The sequence below is a fragment of the Tachypleus tridentatus genome, chromosome 4, assembly GCF_004210375.1.
Source record: "Tachypleus tridentatus isolate NWPU-2018 chromosome 4, ASM421037v1, whole genome shotgun sequence".
NCBI lineage: Eukaryota > Metazoa > Arthropoda > Merostomata > Xiphosura > Limulidae > Tachypleus > Tachypleus tridentatus.
The window spans coordinates 41,320,100-41,340,111 of record NC_134828.1 but is presented as its reverse complement, the minus strand read 5'-3'; the positions used below and the strand labels follow the sequence as shown (position 1 = coordinate 41,340,111).

General features: G+C 34.4%; 1 protein-coding gene across 2 annotated transcripts in view; it reads left to right on the top strand.

The window, feature by feature from the left end:
• The window catches only part of LOC143248933 (neuroglobin-like), a 28,868-nt gene extending 9,965 nt beyond the window's left edge, over nt 1-18,903 (top strand). The window contains exons 2-4 of one of the 2 annotated variants that reach the window (XM_076497942.1): nt 2,075-2,891; nt 10,990-11,221; nt 14,937-18,903. In XM_076497942.1, coding sequence (XP_076354057.1) covers nt 2,704-2,891; nt 10,990-11,221; nt 14,937-15,101 — 585 coding nt within the window. In that variant the 5' untranslated portion in view covers nt 2,075-2,703 and the 3' untranslated portion in view covers nt 15,102-18,903. Of the gene's footprint in view, nt 1-1,492; nt 2,892-10,989; nt 11,222-14,936 lie in introns of those variants that run through there. The other variant, XM_076497943.1, reaches the window with a different exon arrangement.
• Nucleotides 18,904-20,012: the final 1,109 nt, after the last annotated feature.

The following is a 20,012-nucleotide window of genomic DNA, read 5'->3' as shown; positions in this document are numbered from 1 at the left end:
AGCTAATGAACAACAATTTATACCGATAATCTGAAAGGAGATCGGAGGCTTTCTGGAGGGGTTATCTGTTTTAACCACTAAATGTGTGCTGTCTGTCAGTCAGTCAGTAAACACTAAAATGACGCTACATAACGTACGCTTAACGTTGCAATTTGTACTGTCGTGACGTCAGTAAAACGTAAGCATGTCATGAATCACGAAAAAATTATGAAGTCTGAAGGCTACAGCGCAGCATGACATATGAACTTAAAAATAAACAAATTAAAATATTTGTTAGTCTTAATTTTGGTTCTACTTATTTATTAAACAGAACGCTTTCGGAGACCTTACGAAAGAACATCTAGTTCTATATAGAGAACATACTACACATTTCAAAAGAACATTGGCCAGTATGAAGAAACGTGATAAACTCACCAATGATCACAAAGGGTACAGACGATGTCATATTCAACAAAACTATGTAACACCCAATAGAAAAGAGATATCTGTTTTTCGTTTAAGAATAAACTTTTTTTTTCTTTACCTCGGATCTTGATTGCTAGACCTCAGAACATTTCATGTTTAGGAAACGTTGAAGTCAAGGTATTGGTCAGTCTTGATAAAGCTAACCAACTCGTATTTAGTTCAGCATTGGTTTGTTTTGAATTTTCACACAAAGCTACACGAGGGCTATCTGCACTATCCGTCTTTAATTTAGCAGTGTAAAACTAGATGGAAGGCAGCTAGTCATCACCACCCAACGCCAACTCTTGGGTTACTCTTTTACCAACGAATAGTGGGATTGACCGTCACATTATAACGCCCCCACGGTTAAAAGGGCGAGCATGTTTGGTGTGACGGGGATTCGAACCCGCGACCTTCAGATTAGTAGTCGAGTGCCTTGACCACCTGGACATGTTGGGCCTTTAGTTTAGCAATAAAATTAAACGGTCACTTGGCCCTGAAATCAAAACATCAATGTTGTTATATGTTTAAAAAAATATTCTTGTTAAATTTTGAGAAGGACACAGTAGTGAAACTCGTGCAAAAATATTTATAATAGGCACATAATATCTGACCAATAACAAAAGCATATGAAATGGTCAAGAGTACAGTTAATTCTATAGAATAAAAATTATTTTAAATGAAATCTTGAATACAAACTATTCTTCTTGAAAGTAAAACGAGGCTTCGTCGATGTAATCTCAGAGAAGGGTTCACAGAGAATGGTCATTCCAGAAAATAAAGTGGCTCAACAAGCATACTGTCCGTATAAAGTTAATTAAAGGTTCACAGAGAGTGATCACTCCAGAAACTTTAGATTACTCTGTTTAAGGCCTAGCATGGCCTGGTTTTCAGGGTGCTCGATTCGCTGTTTATGGGTGTGGGGTTTGAAATCCATTACCAAACATATTCACCATTTAAGTAGTGGTGATGTTGTGATGTTTGGTCAATTTCAATATTCTATTAGAGTAACCCAACAGTTGGCGGTAAATTTTTAAATCTTTAAACTTTCATTTAATGAAATCGAACTTTATAGTGTCATTTTAGGATATAAACCGATGTCCACACTTGTGTTCTGTTGATATATTTTTACTAGTTGACATATTATATACTCTTCCAACTTTCATTAAATGAAAACTAATTTTAATATTGCTAGTTCACAACACAAATCGATGTCCACACTAATGTTCTGCACATATGTTGTTTTTTTTATTTTCAATGTATCACAACAATACTTTAAACAATCGATATAGCAAGAATTATTCATATAATGATGCATTTCATGTAACTTTTTATTGACGTAACACATCACTGAAATGTTTTAGTTGTTTACTAAGTCAACTAGACATTGCTTTAGTCACCTACCAATGACTCACCAGGGTGCATCAAAATCAAGAAATTGCTGAAATAATAAAACTGTTATACAATTTTACTCTTTTAATTTTCTCTTTTAATTTTATTTTTCAAAAATATATGGAATCAGGTTTTAACCTTATAATTTTCTGTATAGCTTGCATTTAAAATATATATAATAAAAAAGTTACGTTAGATCGTATGTTTACTAAGAGATTTATTTGTCTTTTTCTTACAGTTCAAGATTGACAAAAACAAATGAACTATATTCTCCAACATTATGTTTTAAGAACATTTAAAAGAGCTACACTACTGGTTCCCTGGAAAAAACTGTGAAGAAAGAACTTCATTATTCTTAATAGGAAGTATAAAACTGAAATTTTATTTTAAAATTGTAGTGAAGTGAAGCATGGTATCAAAATAAGAAAATAACATACGTGAAGAGGTCTAAACAAAATAAGCTTTTGAATACGAAAGTTACTTTGAATCAAATCTAGAAACAAAATTTAATTTCATAATTTTTAAATACAAAATTTTACAGAATTATAGCGCGCAGGAATGCCTTCAAAGGACATAACAAGGCAAACTGTGTGAATATAACGTCCGTGAGAAATCGACAGAGAGCGGTTACTTCAGAAATTGAAAATAAATGGTTTACACACACAGTTCTTCGCAGCTGAAAGCAGTGTTGAACAGTCAATAAAAGAAAAGAACATATAGGAAAGTGAACAAAAAAGCTGAAAGTGTAGTTCCGTAAATTATAATATTAAAACCGTGAAAATACAAGTCAAAAAAAGAAAGACATGAAACAAAAGCATCAGTAATTGTCGTTTCATTGTTTTCAATTAATGTCAATACAAACAAATCATGGGTTGTACGGTAGCAAAAGGTATGATCACTGCTGTGAAGTCTACTGATGGCGCGAATGATTCCCTCGTTCCGCCACCAGCTGATCCTCGACTCCCCCTCACAATGAAACAACGGTTCAGTATTCTCAGTTCTTGGAAAGGAATTGCTCGTGCAATGGAATCTACAGGCGTAACAATGTTCATTAAGTAAGTCCAAAGTCACGTTTTCAGTAGTGTATCATAACAACAGAGATGCTAAGATGTTTATAATCTATGTTACATATCTAGTTTAATGGTCCGGCATGACCAGGTGGTTAAGGCTCTCGACTCGTAATTTGAGGGTTGCGGGTTCGAATACCCATCACATCAAACATGCTCATCCTTTCAGCCGTGTAGGCGTTATAATGTGATGGTCAATCCCACTATTCGTTGGTAAAAGAATAGCTCAATAGTTGGCGGTGGGTGGTGATGACTAACTGCCTTCCCATTAGTCTTACACCACTAAATTAGGAACGGCTAGCGGAGATAGCGAAATCCAAAACAAGCAAACAAACAAAATCTAGTTTCAATCAACTTGTGTTACACCAGTTTATGGTTTAACAAAATCTAGTTTAAATCAACTTGTGTTACACCAGTTTATGGTTTATACTGAATGTTTTCAAACCGTTACCAGACGTACTACAACTTTATCCTTTTTTAGTTCTGTGTTATTTAATTTTACACCAACGTTACGCTTGTTGCACATTGGTTAATATATTCTATTAAGTGAAGGTACATCGGTGCAAATATTGATTTACTATTTTCAAGAAGAGCGTACACCAGTGTAATATTAATGTTACACCAGTCGTATATTATTTATGTATTTTATTCAGTGAAAGGTAAATCATTATAGTTATTAACTTATTACTTTAAGGAATGTGTAACTTAGAGTACCATTAATGTTACGCGAGTATAATAATTGAAATAAAATAAGAAGTTCAGTTTCAACGTAAATAAACCAAGGTTATAAAACTCAAGAATGAAATTAAACATCAAGTGAAAATATGGTATATTATGTGAAGTCATTTCAATAGTTGAGAGATTAAAAATACATGAAATAATCTCTGCTTAAAGAGTTATATCCACGAAATAATTCTTGGAACTCGCACATTGCCTTTCACACCTGGGAATGTAAGATTCCTGAGTGCTTTGTCATATATGGTACTTTCAGGTGATAATACTTTATATCAATTATGTATCAAACAATCAACATGCAATCTCTTTAAAATGAGCTCATAAAATTGCTATTCGATAGGATCCAAACTCATGCCTGACTTAAAATGCTAAGTGTTATTACTTGAATGTAATCGTTTATACACCAGACAAAAAGTACAGTGAACAAACGATCTTAATGACCCAGTTTGTCACAAGTGCTGAGATCCAAGCAAATGTGAGAAAATTACGCTGCCATCGGAACACCTACGAGACCAAGACCATGTGAATGAATTACATGAAGGTTAGGAATATTGATTTTTCAAAAAAAGGAATCAGATGTTTTTGTATGATTTAACATTGCAATACGCACATTTTGTTCTAACCATGCAGCCAACTGTTACATCTTAGTGGGAATGGAGAGGGGAGGAGAATTGGTGACTGGCTTTCTTCCATCTGGTTAGTAGAAAACGTAAATCAAATGATAAAATGCATATAGGACCCTAGGCAGAAATGGGTGATAAAAACTACAAAGTTAATTCCATCATGGTTGCTGAAACTTCGTTGACTAATATACAAGCAGTGACTAATATTTCTAATACTGAAGACTTTGTACCTTGTGCATTCACAACCAACTTTCGTTTTGAAGCAAGTCAAGTATTGTTCAAATAAGTAAATATATTGATGGACAATTTCAGAATAAATATATTAATATAGTCAGCATGTTATAAAACCACAAATAAATGTAATTAACATAACATTTGATACAAAGTCTATTTTGTACAGAAATGGCATTGCAACAGAGCATTCAATAACATTCGTAAAGTTCATAATTTGTTTAATTCTATAAATATAACTTGTTTTGGATTTTGTTTCGAAGGATATTTTTTCGCATAACATTTTCTGAAACAAATCAACACTCTATTCAGACAGTTTCTTCATAGGTAGTTTATAGTTATGTCTCATCTCATGCCAAAAGTTATAGGGCATCAAACTGTCCAACTCTTTAAACATGGTATGCAGCAAATGGACATTGTCAGAACAGTATGCACCCCAGTGTACTGTATCCAATCATCAAATTACAGGAAATGTTGCTACAGAAATGGTGCCCGTAATTTGATCAGACTAACATATCAAAGTTAAAACAAATCTTGAAACACCTTACAACAGGAACGGCATGAACACGGTCATTCCAGGATATCCAGAAGAACAGTGAGTAGGAAACCGACCAGATATGGTTATTTTGTCAAAAGGGCTATCTGCGAAATGATATTAATCAGAATTCACTGCCGTGACTGTATTACTTGGAAAAGACAGCATGTCAACTTAGAATTAGAATACTGGCAACATGTCTTCGGTCTGTTAAAGCTGATGATAGTTTGTTTGCTTTTTGTTTTTGAATTTCGCGCAAAGCTACACGACGGCTATCTGTGCTAGCCGTCCCTAATTGAGAAGTGTAAGACTAGAGGGAAGACAGCTAGTCATCACCACCCACCGCCAGCTCTTGGGCTACTCTTTTACCAACGAATAGTGGGATTGACCGTCACATTATAACGCCCCCACGGCTGAAAGGACGAGCATATTTGGTGTGGTGGGGAGTCGCACGTCTTAGCCAACCTCGCCATGCCGGGCCACTGATGATAGTATTCATATTCGTCGTTTGCCTGGAAAACTGACGAGGGAAGACTGTTTTTCCCACAGGGAAGTAAAGTAGTTCAGTACAGGTTTCGGCAGCTACTCATCATGGTGGAAATTATTTTTAATATTCTCCAGGATTACATCGAGGCGATATTTTTGTCATATTCCAAAACAATGTTTGTCAATAACTTTGTTTTCCAGGATGGCAATGCCATAATCCACAGTGTACAGATTGTGCAAAATTATTTAGATCAGGCAGACGTTAAAAGATACCACGGCCAGCAAAGTCTCCAGATTGTAATACTATTGAAAACTGTTAGGCAGAGCTATTAACCACGACCTTAAACCAGGTACTGTAGTTGAGTTGATTTCACTGATAAGCTAAGATGATATTATGGTAGATTAAATCAGTAAATTTGTCGATACCTTACCACTTTGCCGTGTAGAGGTCAACAGAGTACAAGGAAGACCAACCAAGTACTTAATGTTTAATGTGAACTGATATAAAGATACAGATGCTATTTATAATAACTTGATGTTATATTTTGTCATCATTTATGCTTTTTTAAGTGTTTGTTATCATAGGTAAAATGCTGAATTACACATTTTTCTACAAGTGTCTGATAAAATTGTTAGCTATTTTAGTGAATTATTTGTGACATACACGTAAAATACTACAAATTACACGTGTAGATGTTTAATATAACACACATTTCTCAGTTTTACGACGCTAAATGTATTTGTATTCCATCTTAATAATAATGGTCTTATTTGTTACAAAATATGCAAAACTTTTAACCAAGACTGTGATTCTATCGTTCCTCTAGCCTAATTCCTTGACTCGCTAGCAAATCATGTGAAATTACAGCCTGTAGCCTATGACCAAAAATCAAAAGCTAAGTCTACATAGATAAAGCATCATTGCAGCCATCAGCCAGTTGAAAATGGCATCTTTGTTGCAAAAGTAGAGTGACATGATAAACCGTTTACAAAGTTCTTCTTGAGTATTAATTCCATCATAGCTATATTTTAAATATTCACTTCATACTACTGTTTTTTTCAAAAACCAGATCTGTGGCTTTCTAATATATTCAAACATTTACCCCTCTTTGGAAAAGAGAAAAGTCATTGAACCATGTTATCACATTCACTCTTCTGAAGTCCACAAAGAGTCATGATGCTGCATTTACTTCTCATAATCATTTTTAGAGATGATCAAATACTCTCACTCTTCAAAATTCACTTGCAACAATAACTCTAATTCTCCGAGAACGTTTGTAAGGTAATTATGATTGGTAGCTCTCAGCTTAATAACTAACATAATCATTCTAGGTGAAAATGAAAAGTCAATTATTCAAAACTACAAACCTGCCAGAATGCCAACACTCATACAATTAAATAATAAGCCAATGTAACCTACTTTTGGACAGAAAATGGTTATTGCTTACGTGTCAGACCTATTACTACAACAGACAATGACAATATGCTAAACCGCATCAGTGGTACACTAAGAAATACCAAATGCACACTTGCAAGCACCACAGCCTCATTCCTAACATCCTATATGCGGTTATTGTTGCTCAACTTTGTTATAACTAGGCTGCGTTTTTGAAAAAAGTGCAGTTTATTTGTTGTAGAAATGAAAGTGGCAGAATTTTTTTATCATTAGAACTCTCTATAATGCCTGAACAGAGATCATAGACAGCTACATCTCGTTGTAGAGAATAGTATAAAGATGAAGTTTGGGATGATCTTCTTTATTTGCTTCTAATAGGCAGACCAACTCAGATTAAATTAGTTTAGACTAGCTGGCGCCTTTAAAACCATTGATTAATACTTGGATCCTTCTATATATTCTTTAGTGACATCCAGGATATAGTGTGTGTTTTCTTATCCTGTTTCACAAAAGGAAATAAACAGTCCAATATTCAGTGACTTTATAAGCCATAAAAGTTTCATTTTTCAAGTCCTTCACATTTTCTAGAGAGCATCAGGTACTGCGATAGTAAGGTATAGCCATGGCATTTAGACCTGGAAAGCCCTATTGTCCTATAGGATTGTATATTGTTTACTTCTTAATGCATTGTAGCATCTGTGGCAACCATGTTTTCTATTTATATCTCTGTCAAGACCTAATGGTCCTTGTTGAACTATGAATCTGCTTAGAGCAAGGTCAACCACAAAAGCATCTGCTGATGGCTTCTTTTTTTGTGTGAATACAATATCCAGTTTGATTTAACCAACACAAAATGTTTCTACACACACAGAAAGCATTAGTAAAAAAGAAAATGTCACTAAGACCTATGGGTTTACATAATAGTATTTGTTTAAATTCATCAAAAATGACTTCCTCGTAATCCATGCATAATATGCTTGAAAAACCTTCCTTTTAAATGTTCTAAGATTGTTGTATGGCTACACCTTAAACTTGACTCTATGGATTGCTTGGTCCTCACATTGGTAAATTTGTAACACAATACAGCAATAACTCTTTCATTCATTAAGTTCCTTTCATTAATTTCATTCATTATGCATCAGACACTATATCTTCTGTCCCTGACTTCAACACTCCCAAAATTCGAACTGCTTGATATGTTAAAAAACAGCCCAACATTTCCTCTAATAACCTTTTAGATATTGATGGGTTAACCTACATAAGTTCATAATTTTTTGAAACAATTTACACATAGATATGTGCTTCCAACATTTCTACTATTGTGCAACTTAAACAGTGTCATAGCTCGAGGTATGTCCTCCCATTCTTCCATAACTCTAAAGATATGTACATCTTCATATATTCAGTAGCACTGAGAGGTCAGAAAAACTTCATGTATCCCTATGCATAGAGGTAGAATGCATGATGCATAAGGATCAGTATTTGTTTATGGTTTTCATTCACCTTGCTTACCAGTTGTGGTCTCAGAGCATCGTCAGTGTTCCTTTCTTGCCCTTTTGAATGGTGTCTAGATGACCTAGTTGCATAAAAGGTACTGGTGTGATTTTTAACACATCTTTTCAACTGGCAACGTTATAACTCATTCTATCAGAATTCAATTACTTCTGCACTCGCCTCTCTTCCTTGTTACAGGGACCCTTTACAGATGTTTAGCAGATGTCTGAACTGCTATTGTTTGCTTACATGTTCCATAAAGGCCAATCCCAGTACCTTAGTATACCCAACTTTGTAATCACGATTGCGCAATACTCTGCTCCTGCGCATAGGATACTATGAGTAGAGATAGGAGTGGTGTAGTAGCCAAGATTTTACTTAGCTACCTTTCAATCTATTAGCCAATAGAATGGATTAATAATGCATATATGAATCTTAACATGGCTGGCAACAGCTCCTTGTTCTGGTGATGGCTACTCTTAACCTTTACCACATTCCCAGATTGTACCATAATCTTAATTAAATCATATGTTTCTGAATAATATGTTGTGTTTTTTAGGGAATGTTTTCGTATAACTTCAGTTCCCAAAGTTAAAAGCAAACAGGTAGTCAAGTAAGAAATCATGTAATTTGAAAATAAACAATACAAAAATATATTTAGGTCTGGAAACAAAAAATATGACTTAACTGTTTAGGTTGTGACATCTTGAGATAGAAATAGAAGCGAAACGTAAACATTAAATTTTCACGATACAAGGTTAGAAAACAATGTATTATAGAAAATAAATTGTAGAGAGGGTGTAGAAGATCTCGGATGGCGAAGTGGTTAGGGCACTCTAATCGCAATAAGAAAGTCGCGGGTTCGAATCCCCCTCCCACCAAACATATTCACCCTCTTATCTGTTGGAGCATTATATTGTGACGGTCAATCTCCCGATTCGTTGGTAGAAGAGTAACCCAAGAGGTAAGGGTAAGTGCATTCCACTTAGTCTCAAAATGTTAAATTAGCTACGGCTAGCGTAGACAGCTCCTACGTAATTTTGCGCGAAATTCAAAAAAACAGACAAACAAACGTAGAAAATGAAACACTTACATACAAATTAATATACTTCTTTAATAAATGTTTGACCAACAAGATATTTCTGGGTCACTATGTTCGATTTCTTTGGATTTAAAGCTCGGGCTTAACTTTTCCAACTGCTAGATCTGAGGAAGATAACATTTTTGCAACAACTACAGTATCGGGTCTATTTCAAACGTTCACAACAGGCCACATACCAAGTGTTATCCCACAGTCTGTAATTATTATCTTTCTACGTATTCAATGAAAGATTAACTAGAGATTCCTACTAACTCACATAAATCTTTAAAAAGCTTTTATATTATCTGCATCCCCCAAAAAAAATTCATACAGATACACATCCATCGAAATAAAAACTTTGGAATGACCACTGTAACATGTACTTACAGCCAAGATAAGGATTACGGCATGCTTATGAACTTCTTAAGTCTTGTTCGTAAGGGCATTAATTAAATGCAATACAGGTGTTAGAAACGTTATTAATTCTTGAATACTGTAGGTATGAAAGTGTAAAATCTAGCAATTTTGATATCAACTACCAAATATTCACTTAGAGGTAAGCCAGTATTTACACCAATGTTACGCTACAGATAGAACTGACTTTCACTAAAACAGTAATGATAAACCAGGAGGTGTGGTCTCGTCCTCCTGGCATAACAAAATAACAAATCTCTCCCATTCTCAATTTACATTTAGGTAAACTAATGTATTAATGCCTTATTTTTCAGGTTTAAAGCTTTTTAACGGTATGTTTGAGATCAACTAAATGAATAATTGTGCAGCATTTTGTCTTTATACACATGTGTAATACTAGAAATTTATACATAAATCCCATATCTTTACAATTACCAGTACAAGCCAAAAGCGATACAATAGTCTTAAAGTGTAGTTGACTTACCCTAACAGTTCAATGACAATTGATCACGGAAATATGCTTATATTATCAAAAGTGTACGCAATGAAACATGCATTATTTCGTTCATATCACAACTTAAGGTATTGTGTTGTTTTTTTTTAAACCGTGGCATAGTGGCTCATAAAATGGCTGGATCTGCGTTTGTTGTTGTTGTTTTTTTCAACAACAAACGTTTGCATCGTAGTTCTGTCTTCTCTTGACCGATTTGAGATCTAATTACTGTTTTGGACTAAGGAGGTAAAATCTTTTCCATTGATGTGTTTGACCACGCCCAAGTTTTCACAGGTTAAATTATTCTAATCTTACCTCAAAGAATTTCAATTTGAGGGTACGCTAGTATAGATCCTGATGAGTAACAAAATAACTGGGTATAGATACGCTCCATTGTTAGCATTATTAGTGCACAAATCGGTGGCAAAAAAGAGGAAGGAAGGAAAGAAAAATATCTCAGAGTTTATTTTACTCTAATCCTGGTTAAATGAATTTCAAGTGTCACGGCTATTGAGGACTCCCACTTGTTTAGATTATTTTGCGTTTTAAGACAGTTAAATTTCATGAAATTTTACTTTATGTTCCCATATAATTATAGGCTGTTCCAAGAAAATTCCGACCTTCTAAACCTGTTTACTAAGTTCCAGTCACTAAACACTCAAGAATCTCAGAAGGACAGTATGGAACTTGCTCAGCATGCTTCCATCGTCATGGCAACCTTGGACGAAGGACTGCGAGCTCTTGACCGGGTAGATTACTTTATTAAGTATTTAGAATCCGTTGGACGGTTTCACCAAAATATCGCTGGTTTCAGAAAGGAGTATTTCTGGGTAAGTTTCATATTTTAATACATAAAGTAATGGAATTAAGTCATAATAACAAATATTAACCACTGCACTGAACATTACATATGTTTTATTTCACTCTATAGATTGTATCTGATGACCTTTTCCTTGCATTTTATGCATTTTGCTGTTTCTGTCTTGTATATGATTTTCGAATTTCTTTAATCTCTAATGCAAAATATAAATTGCTAAAAAATTAAAGGAACAAGTACGTTTTCTTATATAATTTATCTCAGTGTTCCAAATGTGATAATATTTTTAACTTTTAGGTAATGTGCCTCATTTCAGTTTCATCTGTATCAATTTTTAATGTGTGATGAACGGTAAAACATGGATAAATAAATTTTTTAAAAATGACTAATATCACCAAAATTGATATCCCATATAAAACAATACTTTAAACAGTTTACCTGCGTTTATTGAAGAATTATTTGAAACATTCAATATTTAGTGTGACTTTCACGGGCTGTGACACACTCCTGACACCGATTTGGCACACTTCGAATCAGTCTATCAATGCTATCTTGGGGTATGGCAACCCACTCGTCTACCAGGGTTCGTCGGAGGCCCTGTACATTCTGAGGAGGGTGCTGGTGTTCACTAACATACCTCGGTAACATATCCCAACAATGTTCAATCGGATTTAAATCTAGCGATCTGGCGAGTCACTCAGAAATCTTTATTCCTTCCTCGTGAAGGACATACACCATCCGACGACGTGGGCTCACGCGTTAACCTGTGTGAGAATGAACCCATCGCTGACAGCACCGGCAAAAGGCCTCACAATGGGTTCCAGAATTTCGTCTCTATATCGTCGTGCGTTCAGAGCACCCCTGTCGAGTATGACTAAATCCGTGCGGCCACCCAACCGCACAAGCGTCAACTTGCACAATGTTACAGGCGGGAAATCGCTCTCCTCGGCTTTTCCACACTCTCAGACGTCCATCATTACGAGACACAGTGAACTTGCTCTCGTCTGTCCACAGCACTCTGGCCCATTGACGAAGTTCCTAGTCCAGGTGCTGACGAGCAAATTCCAATCTGGCTGTACGGTGTCGCGCTGTAAGAATAATGCCTCTTGCAGGCCGTCAGGCGCTAAGGCGTCCTTCGTGCAGACAACTGCGAACTGTTTTAGTCGACACATGGGTTCCAGTGGAATGCTGAAGGTCATTTCGCAGTGACCGAGCAGTAGCTAACCTCTACCACAGAGCGGTAGTCACGATGTAGCGGTTATCACTGGCTGTTGTGCAGCGATGACGGCCTTGATCTGGTCTCCTGCCATAAGAGTTCGTCTCCTGGTAGAGTCGTAAAAGTCGAATGATAATGCTTGGTGACACAATAACGTACTGTGTCACACTCCTTTGGGCCTGGCCATCCCTCAGCATCTGGACCGCTCTTGCCACCTCGTTCTCTGTCAGATGATGCCCGACTGCTTGGATACACAAGATAAAGATAAACACTGACAAAACGAGCCGCAAAAGATCCATGTTGGTGTTTGTTTCGAGAATTAATGAGGAATGCGTAGTTTCACGTAACACCCTTATATGGGGTACCTTGAGTTGTTTTCTCCTTGAGTGAGTTGAGTTGAGTTTCAGTTGCTTCAAACTTCACTCGCAAGCTTAGAAAATACACTTGCAAACGAATGGATATGTTTTGCATACATAAATTTAATTATGACAAAAATATACTGAAATACGTACTTGTTCTTTCAATTTTTTGAGCAGTATACTTTAATATCTGAATCTTATCAAGGTAAAGTGCGATTATTAGCATGATCAGAATTTTAGTTATTATTCAGCAACTAACAAAGACACGGATTTGAATAGAACTGTCATTTAGTTTAGTTTTCGCTTCTTAAAGACCAGGCCTTGTCTAGTGGATAGTTTATTCGGACTGTGAATTTTAGGATTTATGGCCCAGTTCTTGTTTCCTTAAAAACGTGATATGTACTTTAAGGCCGCGAGTGCACTGAAAGAGCAGTGATCAAACCTCACTCATTGTTTGATCAGACAAGAGCAGTTTAAACGTTGATAGAGGGTCATGTTGACCAGTTGCATATTATCTTATTTCTCAGTTCAAAACTATAGACGTTCATATTCAGAAATCGTTTTGTATAGCACACCCTTTACACATGTTTACTCAGCACTAAGTCTGAGTACTTGTGATACTAAAAATCGGACTACCTATGGTGGGCAAATCACAGGTATCGAAACCCAAGTTTTAGCGTTACCGCTGAACTACATAAAAAAACCCAAAAAGGATACCACACAGATATTTAGTTATCAGCGATCGTGTAGCATAAACAATCTGCTATAGGACACACTATGTGTTATTAACAGGAAGTGATAGTTTAATGATATTTTTCCTTTTGTATCTTGGACAATAATAATCCATACTGTGAAATATAGTTAGTTGGCGTGCTCTACTGGTCTCTTACTATACGTATCAAATTTCAAGGCTATTCATAAAGAAATAACTGATATATCTTCAATTTTGATTGAGTTTCCTCCTATTTTTAATTTGCACCAAAGGGACGGACACTTTGTTTGATAAAAAGACATATTTCGCGTTTATATATTTTTTATTTAAATTTAGTACACTGATAGATCTTTTCAACCTACACTTAGAAGTGTAAACTGGTATAAATTTAAGTCACATGTGCAAAGTTATCCAATAAAAACCGCTCAAATTTCACTAAAGTGTTTATGCAGGCCTGTGTAAAAAGTCACGTGAGCGTGAGCATTCGGTCTAACATTTTTTGCTACAGCTTACATAAGAGTAAACTCGGGTCGATTTTAGTTTTTTTTTAGCAGAAAAATTATAAGGTGAAAAGATGTGCAGATACATAAGTAGTGATGAGGCCAAGCAATCTAAATTTGCAATTTCTGGCTCAAATTTTCAATATGATCATACAGGTGGTTATTACTGATTTTTTTCCTGCCAACCTTTTAGCATAAATTTACTAGCTTTTATGAAGATATCCTAATTAAAGAGCGTTTAGCGTCACGTGATATTAACTTAAGCAATTAGCATAAATAATGATGCTTGATTCGGCTGTATCGATTGCATGGGGGAGATAACAAGAAACTGTTAGTCTAAATTCCATGCCATCACTAGTAAAAAAAACTATTAACACCGTTTTAGAGAGGTGAACTACCATCGTATATCTTAAAGAATATGGTTGTTTCCGTTAAGTAAAGGCCTATTCTGAGTAATAGGGTTGCGACCAAACTGTATTTATGGCATTGTTAAGAACTTTACAGCAAATATTCATTCATTAGTTAGCCAGGTCGAGTTTTTTGTTCAATTCAGGGCGAAGTGGTAGATAAAAATAAATACGCAACTTATCTAACTAATGATTAAATATTTGCTGAAAATTTTTATTAATACTGTAAGAGTGGCTACCATTGTGGCTTTCAATTTTGATTTCGTTTCTTTAAGTCGTACTTTCTTTTTGCATCTAAGGTGTTTTTTGATTAGAAACAATTCCTTTCTGATTGTTTGGCTAGCGTTGGTACCAATGTTCACTTGCTTTTCATGGAAAGAGGCTACTTTGATTACATGTTGTATTTTTATTGTTAGACAAGAATTGTAACATTACATTTCGTAAACCTTACATTTCATAAACAGATCAGTCAAGCTCGTATTATGCACTGTTTCAACAAAGCGTTTAAATTAACAGTGAACTTTGTTCTTATAGAAAATTGAACAACCTTTCTTGGCTGCTGTTCAGGAAACTTTGGGAGATCGGTACACAGCTAACATGGAGAATATCTACAAAATAACCATCCACTTCGTTCTGGAAACCATTGTTAAGGGCTATAACCTTCATGATGGACGAAGAAAAAAGTCCAACAGCGACTGAAAATGTTTCTTAAATATGATACATGTTTAATTTTGAATTATTTGCAACGTATTTACTTGTAGCTTATGACCTTTATTATATTATGTGTATTTAAGTTTATGAAGTTCCTGTCAGGAAACTGAAAAGTAGTTTTAATAGCTTTAAAATGCCCTTTTTGGGGGGTATTTTGGTAACTGTGAGAAAAAAACATCGCGAAAAGAAAACAAGAATAGAATATGACGAGTTCAGAATCTGTTTGTTTTGTTTTGTTTTGTTTTTTCAACTCGGAAGAATTTATGAAAAAATATGGCTGTCAACATTTTTCATAAATCACAGTAGTTTACTACTTAAATCCAGTTAAACAATATGATTAAAATGAAATGTTACCAGTATGAATTTTAATTAAATAAAACTTAAAACCTAAACTTTTGTTCTATTTATGCCTTTTATTTTATTTAAATTGTGACATAAGTTGTTTTATCTTTTTGTTTTACTTGATTAATTCATATCATTGCTATTTTGAGTATATACTTCCATGAGTCTTGCCCATCCCATCATCAAGTAATATGAAAGCTGTACAAGATTTTAGATTATAGTTGTAAATTGACTCTGAATGACTCTTGACATTTTTTTTTAAATTTGCTGTCAAATTAGTAATATGCTGCCGCTCTTCTGCTACTGATAAAAAATCAAGCCTATCTGGAAACTCAGCACGAAATCTCTCAAGCATTCGTCCAGATTACACTTTGTTTCTTTTATCCTCGACACTGTCCATAAACATAGCCTCAATTTTGGTCTTGAAATATTCGATTTTTGCATACCCTTCTTAATGCCCTAACCATAACCATCATTACACTTTTCAGGCATAAAATTATTCACATTGTTCTCATTTAGTTCAACGAACATAAATGATTGTAGAAAACTCCATTTTCTTGATTACTTGAAGATTCATGCTTTGTATCAATAAACTTATCACAACTGCATATTTGAGTCCAGTTTTTATCATAATTCTGCAACTTTTAGAGCCTTCGCTTTTATGCCTTTCCTTTGTTTTATTAGGCAGACGGTTTCATCTTCTACATCATCATCGTAAAACGTGTTGAGAGCATTTATTCTATTTTCTTCATTGCATATTTTTCGCTTGTCATTATTTCCATGTCGGCGTTATTCAATCCTAGTTGAATTTGTTATATGAACAAAGTTACAGGAAGTCAATGATTCACAAAAACAAATTTCATACTTCTACACCTCGTCAACTACCATTTTTCCATTTTAATTTTGTACAATTACATCTGCTTCTACTTCTACATTTTCTTCGTCGTTTGAATCATTTTTGGCTTCTTTCCAAATTTTCCAAGAAAATCAGGAATGTTTCCATTAATACTACTCTGTTCAACAACTGTAACTAGATGTGGCAAGTCTCTTGTATCAGTCCTGATGTAGTCACGACCTAAATATTCGATAGCATGAAACTCATTGTGAACAACTTTTGCTTGATTAAAATGTTTAAGACGGCTGAAAAGTGGGAATGCATCTTTGCATGAACTTGTGAGAGCATCAATAACACCATGTTACAATCTAAAAAGGTAAATTCTAATGCTCTTCAAACCACCATCATTTTGCAACACATGGAATAGTTCCTTTGGGGAGATTGTCTTGTATCCCATACTCATGAAAACTATAACTGCATTCATTGCAAAATGACTATTGATGCATCCTTTTCAATTCTGGGTCACAGTGTACACGAAATACTTTAATTAAGCATTATGTTTTGCATAAATTAAAAGCATACTTAATAATAGCATTTCATTCTGGTAATATTTTGCATTGTCTGACTAAATTTAACTTTTTATAATATGAAGAAACTCAAATTTCATCTGCATCATAATACTCTCATAACTCGAAAAATTCCAAACCAGTCCTACTGTTTGAATCCACAGATGACATATGATCGTAATAATTGACTGAATATCCAGGAACATCATTTCCATTGTGTCTTTGTGTGTCTTACTTCACTTCTAGTGTATGCCATGACATACCTTTCTCTCCGTAGTGATCAAGTGTCTTTTCTCAAAATTATAATTGCTCATATTTCATCTTTTAGTCCAATACTACCAAGGCCTCATCTGCTTGAAGGGTTTTATATATTTGAATGATACGATCCTGTGGTTTTTATTCTCGTTGAAGGGCTTATGTACAACTTAACTCCAATTTGCAGTCATCTACAAAGGAATGGGGATCAAAAGCATTTTTAATGGATAATTTTGAATGGGCTTAGAAAAGAATACTCCTGACTCATGACGCTCGTTTTAGATGATATTAACAATGAAAACACATTTATTTATTGAAGCATCACAAATCATGTTACGATAATATCATTCATTGAAACTCATAAATATTAAGTGACTTATTTTTGACAAAAAAAATAAAAAACAGTTCAATCGATGGTAAATAAGAAAGACACAATTTCGATTATTCTTTTTTATTCAGATTTAAAAATAAAAAAATGAAGCAGCTCATAGATAGTGTTATTCAATGTCTCCCAATATCTTAATACTGTAACGTAATTAAGACATTTCAGTATAAAAATTAAGTTTATCGTTCCTCTATAGCTTGGATTCTCTAATTCTGGCAAAAATATAGGTTAATTCTGTATAACACAAAATAGTTTTTGTAGTTTGTTAGATGCTAACATGCTTAGATGCACTGATTTTCCCTCAGAAGTATTTAGGTAGTTGTGTAGAGTAATAGAATGTTTAACAAAAAGTATTTTCAGTTACTAAATCTGAATTCTCTAACTGTGCCTGAGTTCTGAAAGAAATGAATTGTACGTAGCGTATAACAATGTTGAACAATCTTTATTTACTTACTACAAACAATCAAAGAAAACAAGTGTGATAAAGGACAGAACCTTTATCGGATGTTTGAAAGCTGTCAGTGGACAAATAAATATTTCTGTATCTCTGTAAGTGGCTATCCCGGATTGAGAAATAATTCCAGAGGGGTTAGGCTTGATAATTTTCACCCTGCTGTGTCTGCACTAATCGTCTACATTTATACTGACTTTACTCAAGTACCTCTCTTTTTAGTTATTTTATTAAAATTCCTTGATTTGACATCAACCGGGACTAAATTAAATGTTTTATATTCTGAATATTTGTTCCAGGGGAGTAAATTGCCTTAGCATACATTTTTAGAGATACTTGTGACTTCCAATCTGTTAGGTTTATCTAGATATTCTGCTTTATTATGGAGGTTTTTTGTGTTGTTTTTTTTAGCCTTCTCTTTAGCCTGTAAGTTTTAACAGGTTTATTTAGATTGTTTGTGTTTTTATTTATAGCAAAGCCACATCGGGCTATACCTCTCAGCCCACCGAGGGGAATCGAACCCCTGATTTTAGCGTTGTAAATCCGGAGACATACCACTGTACTAGCGGGGGGCATTTAGATTGTTAACTAAATTATTATCAATTTAAGAAATTTACTCAGAGCTGTTAAAGTATTTTCTTTTTGTTTTTCGCAAAATCGATGTTCACGACTTGAAACATGAACTAACCAGCTATTAACTTGTGCAAGAAGAAATCGTATTGAAAGGTTTGAAACTGTTTTTCGAGTTTATTCATTACTAAAATATGGCTATAATCAGTGAAATATATATATATTGTAGAAGTAAATAGTAAAACATACTAGTGATAAAAAGACACTTGGATAGGCTATAGCTTTACTACGTATTTATGTAAAATTGTTAATTTAAAACAATGTTTTATTTTCTTTGAAAACCTTTGATGATGTAGAAACAAACAATTATATACAATTAAAATAAAGATTCTTAAAGCATTAGTACTGACGTCTACTTTTATTGTTTCTTGAAACCAAAAGTTTCTTTATAATTGATCTATTTAATCTTGCTCAGAGGAGAATTTGGTGCTATATATTTATTCAACCAAAATGGTTTTTTTTCAAGGAATGTAAGTATCCCGAAATACTGGTTTGAGGACACTCTGTCAAGAGTTTGACCGTGTTAAAGGAAAAGACGATTTTTGAACCAGTTAAATAAGGTGTTTCATGTTTTGGTAAGTAGGGTGATTCGAGTTTGTTCCGTTTGTGCATCAATGTCAGAAGGAAAAACATTAAATTCACCATATGCACTGTTACTTTGTTTTACTCTTTAAATTATGAATGTTTTAAAGCTTAAAACTAAAGGTCCTTTTCCACAGGATACTCCTAAGTCAAGAAGAAAATGTAAGTTTAAAACCTGTACAAAATGAATGTCGAGGTTCATATTTCAGTTAGCAACATGCGTGTGATAGACTATAAACAAATACATAACAGTCAGTTTAAATCATTTTGAAAAATTATTTGGCACTAATTTCTAGAATAATATTGCTGAACAACAGATATTATATGTTTTTTATGTAATAAGGAGCTGTACATACGTATCGAAATTCTATAGCAGTGTTTGTCATATGTCATTTTAAAAGCTAATTTAGCTTACCTACAATACGTACAAAAACTGAAAAATTACAATAAAATGTGAAGACGTTTGGTTTTTGGAATTTCGCACAAAGCTACTCGAGGGCTATCTCTGCTAGCCGTCCCTAATTTAGCTAGTAATTATTACTCACCGCCAACTCTTGGACTACTATTTTACCAACAAGTAGTGGGATTGGCCGTAATATTATAACTCTCCCACGGTTGAAAGGGGAGCATATTTGGTGTAACGTGGATTCGAAACCGAGACCTTCAGATTAAGAGTCGAGTGCCTTAACCACTTAGTCATGCCAGCCCTGTTATAACAATATTTTTCTATTTATAAATTATTATGAGGCATTTCTGAGAGAAATAAGTAAAACCTTAATAAAGATTAAGGGAAAGCAAGATGTAAGTATAGTACTACCGTAACAAAGTGATGAAATTACAGTGTATAAGAAGG